Here is a 6,153-nt window from a genome sequence, read left to right on the forward strand (position 1 = left end):
CTCTCTCTCTCTCTCTCTCTCTCTCTCTCTCTCTCTCTCTCTCTCCACACTCCATATTGGGTTTGGATTCCTTAGTGGATAAAATAATGATTTCTAGCTGCGTAGTGATGGGCTCTTTCCTTCCACTGAGCCACAGTGTCCTGCTGAGGTTGGAGAGCACTGGGTCTGTGGGCCAGGGGAGCTCCTCGCTCTTGCTCTTGGAAGCCCGCCTTTCTTCTGGCTGTGACAGTGACGGGTGGGGCCAAGAGGCCCAGGCTAAATAGTTGGTGCAGAGTGTGGGCCCTCTCTGTGACCGTGACTCCTATCAAGGGCTCAGGCAGCCGGCTGGCGCTGGGCTGCTTCTGGCAGTTACAGTGAGACCGAGTTTCTGTTGCAAAACGTCAGGTGCATCTGCCGGTGGGGAAAGAGCAACAGGCACAGTTGTGGGAACTGGTACCTGGGGACTTGTGGGTTCTAACCCAGCCACAAAGCCTGAAACAAAAGCGAATTTAGTGCTCTCCATGAGAAAAGAGCTTTAGCAGAAGAATGCAATCTCATGGGGCTATTAGGGCCAGCTGGCTTACCCTGCCAGATGTGTTTCCACCTGGTTCATTCCCAGGTGAGAAGGGAATTCACGCAGGGCAGCTCCCCCACTCTGTTTGCTTTCAGTTTGTTCAGGTTCAGCTTCTGGGTAGAAAGTAGAAATATCAGTAGGGATGCGAGGAGAATGAATTACTCTGAAAAGTGTGTTGACAAATAAGAGAGTCAGAGACTATGTCTCATTTGTTTTTATTTCCCCAAGATTTAACCCTTCGGTTGCTCAGAGACTTGTATGGCTGACTGGATGAAAACTTGGTTGTAGTACCTTATTGATGTTTACGCGGCGGCCAGTACTCTTTGCTGTAAGCACTGTCAAATCAGCCAATTATTCTAAAGTGATTTCCCTTGGAACATGACACAGAATATATGTGCTGATAACAGTCCCTTTTCATAGTGAGGGCTTACTGTAAGCCCAAGACCTGCTGACGCCTGAATGCTGCTGTGCCCCATCGTGGTAGTGGTGGTGGTGGTGGTGGGAGGTTGACCCATCAGAGATGAAATATGATGGCCCTGTGTTTTTCCCACGTCCTCAGCATCAGCTTTCTGAAGGCCGAGTTTCGGAGAAGGGTTTTTTTCATGTACTAAGTAGTTATTAAGGACCTGGCTATGTGTGGGGTGCGCTGCGAGGCTGCAGGAGAGGGGGGCTGTGGTCACAGCCTTTCGGATGTTGTTTTCCAGGAAGGGAGAGGTGCCCGTTCTTATGACCACAATGTGGTGCAGAACGTGGAAGGGCTATGGTTGTTTGGAGGAGAATAGAATCCCCCACAGAAGCAATTAGGGAACACCACAAGTGAAGGAGGTGGGTTTGAACTCCACCTTGAGGCATGGATAGGGATTTGGCGGGAAGGGATGGGAGTGGAGAGACTATTCCAGGTGGAGAGAAAAGCACGAGGAGAAAAGGAGAGGGATGGGTTGGATTTGGGGGTCAGTGAGCTTGCCAGAGCGTGGACTAGACGGGAAGGAGGCCCTCCCTGGAGACTCCTGGACCCCAGCCCAGGACTGTGGGTGACTCTTGCCTGACTGTCCGTAATGTTATGGAGTAACCACCATAGCCCTTTCTTTCCCAGGCAAATACAGTGGGAACAGAATCAGTTCTTTCACAAAGAAACTAGAAGTTCTTGGAAAGTTTTCACTAGATCACTTCCCGTTGTTTGGGCCCTCTCTTACTTTCAGTGGGGAAACACGGCGATTAGCAAGGTAGTGGGAGGGTCGGAGCATTTTGTCCCCAGTGTAGATAGCAGCCTCAGGATACTGAAGAGTGTCACCCCTGGTTTGATAGATGGGCTTAAAAAGTAGAGATCAGTTGGTCTCACTTCCCCAATCAAAATGAACTGGATGTGTTTCTGTTATGTGTAGCATACAATTATGTCTGAAAGCGCTACATTATTGATTTGGCTTCATGCTCTTAGTGTTTGTTCTGAGGGTTTTGTCTGATTGCAAATACTCAGCCTAAGTTAATATTTCATGAGATTCAATCATAACTTGAGGCTAGAAATATGGAAGCCATGGCTACTGATAAAACACACAAACACACACACGCACACACAACAACAACAACAACTGTGCTGCACTCAGGCCAGTTTAGACTGAGAAACACAGACCCCTATTCAAGCACTAGTCCCATTTCCTTCCTTTGCCATCCTTATGGGCAATGATGAACTTTAACCAGTTTCCCAATTCTTTAGGGTATTGCCCTCCAAAGACCATATTAATTCACTGATTTGATTGACTTACAAATATTTACAAAGTGTTATCATATCCCACATCCTGATTTGAGTAAGAACTTTACAAATATGAAGACACTTATTCATCCAAACAGCCATACTAAGTAGGTAATATTATTATGATTACTTCTGTTTTGCTGATAGGGCAATCAAGGCACAGAGAAGTGAAGTAATTTGCCCAAGGTCACACAGACAGAAATCATTGCCACCTGAGCCGACCTGTGAACTGGAGGGTGTGTTTGGTATCGCCTGTGCAAGAAAGGACACAAAGCCCTTGTGCTCTGTGACAGAAGTTCGTTCTTGGGACTTTCATACAGGCTTTTTTTCTACTGTCGGTCAGTAGTTGTCTTTCCAGAAACTCAGTATTTTTATTGATTATAAATGTTTGAAAGTGAATAATTTCTGTGTGTGTACAACAAACACATAAACTATAGCAGAGCCAGGGCCTGCACAATGATGACCTTTTTATGTTGGAAAATGTGGCTGTTGGTAGTGGCATTTCCCTGGGTGTATGGCAGTGACTCTGCCGTCAATAAGAAATGACATTTAGTGACATTTTCTATGTGCCCAGCACCCTGCTAAGCACATTTTTCTTTAATCCTCCCAACAACCCTAGAAGACAGGTCCTGTGAATATCTCCTTTCCACAGATAGGGCAGCTGAGGCCTGGAGAGGCACAGTAATGGAGCACAAGGCATACAGCAGGAAGCGGCAGAACGGGGACTTGACCCTGAAATTGTTTCCTCAGCCTCTGGCCCTGACCACTGTGCAGGCCGCCTGCCCCTGTGCCGTGGGGCCCCCTGCTGGTACCTGACCCTCCTCGCTGACTGCAGCCTGCTCTCAGGGCTGGCCGGCCCTGTTGGCTGCTGCTGACTCTTGCCAAGGCTTAACAGCTGATCAGTATACATTTCTTATAGCCATTCTGATTCCTGTCTTTGTAAGATCCTGCTACTTGCCTTTGCTGTACAGCAAACATTTGAAGAGTCTGATTTCACCCATTGTTCTTCCATCATCAACCTTACACCCAGCCCAAGTTCAGCATTTGCTGAATACCACTCCGTCCTGCTAGGGGGAAGCAAGAATGTGCACAGGTGTGGGCGAGCAGGTGGACCCTGACACAGTGGATCCTGACATTGAATGTGGGAACTGTATGGAGGGGAGTCTGTGCTTATCATGTCACGTGAGCTGCTCATGAGGCACCTCAAGGAGTCTGCACCTATTTACAATATGTTCTCTTACTTTCAGACAATATTCTTTTTCTACATCAGGCATGGAGTCCGTGTATGGGACATGCTCAATAAGCTTTTGGTAAATGAGTGAATGAACGAGGGCTGGATGCATGGATCATTCATTGCTTGGTTCCTTTGGTTAAATGGCATCCTGTAAGGCCCTGGGATGCCTTGCTCCTTAGGACTGTATTTCCTCCACCTGGCTCTTCCGCCTGCAGGTTTGACCCCTCTTCCTGCCCCACTGTCCTCCGCTCTCCATCTCCATGTCAGTCCAGAGCGTGGCTGGACAGTTGGTGGCAAGAACTGTTCTTTTAGGTAGTGCTACAGATGGCATGAGGGCCTATAGTTTTAGAATAAAACCATACTTTAAGGAAATCAGGAGTTAAATCAGCTCTCCAGGGACTCCAGTCACCATGTCTGATATTCATGTAGGAACATTCTGATTCCTAAACAGACTTTAGGGCAACCCACTAGGGACTGGGATGTTTGAGAAGCTCATCACACAAGCACACGCAGTGGAATGTGTTCCACCTCCTGATTTGGTTGTCTTATTGAAATGCTGGATTGAAAATATAGTGTTAAGGGAAACTCCATTCGTGGTACCAGCGATGGAATCCCAGGGAGTTTTGTTTTCCGGTTGGAGTTTGAAACCGGTGCATCACACCAGCGCCAGGACAGGCTGCACGTTCAGTGGCTTTCCTTTCTGTGTCTCTGACAGATGTGTCCTCCCCACACCAGCGAGCCTCGGCCAAGATGAAACCAATAGAAGAAGGAGTGGAAGACGATGACGAAGTCTTTGAACCCGTGTCCCCAAAGACATTTAAAGTCCATGAGTTGCCTTGATCAGAGAGAAGAGCCAAGTTACCAAGATGGAAATTGTCTTGAAGAGATCCTGAAAAATACCAGCACTTTATCACTGCTCTTAGATTATTCCGCTTTAGGACATCCAGACGGTACAATCTAAGGGCAGAAAAGTGAGGAAGAGTCAAAAGTGGGAAGGTTATTTTAGCTCTCTTTTCTATTGGTCAGCTTTTTAAGTGGTGGTTTTCCTGAGCCTTCTGACTAAACCTAGTTCTATTTTGAGATACATATTTTCACAGTATTTTCTAGAAACACTATCATTTTAACTTTAAAAGTCTTAGTGTTCTGTCCATTCAAATGCCTTTCCACTTACTTTTCAAGGCTGTGGCTCATCTTGCTCACAGGCAGTTTTTTCTCTACCATGGCGGTGGCGTTGTCTATTCCATAGCTTTAACACACAATGCAGGTTTGAAATTGAGGTTGCAGTAGCATTAAAAAGCAGGGAATCTCAGGCTTTGCAATTGATTTTTTTAGATGGAAAATTTTAAACAAAGACGTGATTCCACTGGTGTTTATTTTTCTACCAGGCCAGACACATTACCCCACTAGATTGCCTTCCGTGGACGTTGTATAGATAGCTTGATAATGAACAAAGCATCAGACTTCGCTCACATTACCCTTATATTATGCTATTCATACAGCAGTCCTGAAACCTAAAGCTGGAAAGATTAACAGATAGAAGTGGTTCTGAGCCCGGTGTCAGCTTTCAGCCACTCACCTGGGGTTTGGAGCCATCTCACCCCACACATCTGGTGTGGAAACACTTCACTTGGGCCGTGGAGGAGAGGAGAGTCAGGTGGCCGAGCAAGTGGCACAGAGCAGCTTCATCCTTTGGTCGGGATTCTGAAGTTTCAGGTTGTTCTTCCAGCCGTAGATGTCCCTTTAACAGACACCCAGTTCTGTGGGGCCGAGGGTCGGCCACAGGCCCTGCCATGGACGCCCAGCCTAGCTATTGCTATGAGGGCCTTGATTCCACTCTCCTCTTTACCAGAACCACATTTTAGGACACGGTGGTGTTTGGCTGGTGGGGAATGAGGAGCTGGCTTGATGCATGGTCAGTCTGGGGGGTGTGATTGTGGCACCCAGTTGGGCGAAGCCTGTTGATGGGCTGTGCGGCTTCATACCCATTGATGTTTTGTTTCATCCCCTAGGACAGTGATGGCGAACCTATGACATGCGTATCAGAGGTGACACGCGAACTCATTTTTTTGGTTGATTGTTCTTTGTTAAATGGCATTTAAATATATAAAATAAATATCAAAAATATAAGTCTTTGTTTTACTATGATTGCAAATATCAAAAAATGTCTATATGTGACACGGCACCAGAGTTAAGTTAGGGTTTTTCAAAATGCTGACACGCCAAGCTCAAAAGGTTCGCCATCACTGCCCTAGAACCAGCATTGAGTCAGTGCCCTGTTATAGTAACTGGCTAAGGAAAGTTCCACGTGGAACTATTTTCAGATGAGTTGAGCCAAAAGAAGCACCTCTTGCCAAGGGGTAATATCTGTTAGAGAAGGAAATCAGCTACTCTGTCATTTTCCTAGATCTTTTTTTAAAAATTAAAGCCAATTATTTTAGTCATTTCACTTGAGTATGTTTACATGCCAGGTCACCACTGAGAAAATTTGCACAGACTGGGACTCCAGCTCCCAGCATCTCTCTCCAAGGTTGGCGCAGCCACATCACAACAGAAAGGCTGGCTTCGCTCTGCTACACAAGCCTCTCTCCGGGCGCCACAGTGGAGATCTGTTTCGGGGAA

The 6,153-nt window shown here is 46.7% G+C and overlaps 1 protein-coding gene across 1 annotated transcript in view; it reads left to right on the forward strand.

Annotated features, from left to right (window-relative positions):
• BVES (blood vessel epicardial substance) overlaps positions 1-5,595 on the forward strand; it is a 31,961-nt gene extending 26,366 nt beyond the window's left edge. Inside the window, 1 exon segment of the mRNA XM_006777217.2 lies at positions 4,250-5,595. Within this exon segment, the coding sequence (XP_006777280.1) occupies positions 4,250-4,374 (125 nt within the window). The 3' untranslated portion in view covers positions 4,375-5,595.
• The last annotated feature ends 558 nt before the right edge of the window (positions 5,596-6,153 follow it).

This window comes from Myotis davidii, unplaced genomic scaffold (genome assembly GCF_000327345.1).
Source record: "Myotis davidii unplaced genomic scaffold, ASM32734v1 scaffold68, whole genome shotgun sequence".
NCBI lineage: Eukaryota > Metazoa > Chordata > Mammalia > Chiroptera > Vespertilionidae > Myotis > Myotis davidii.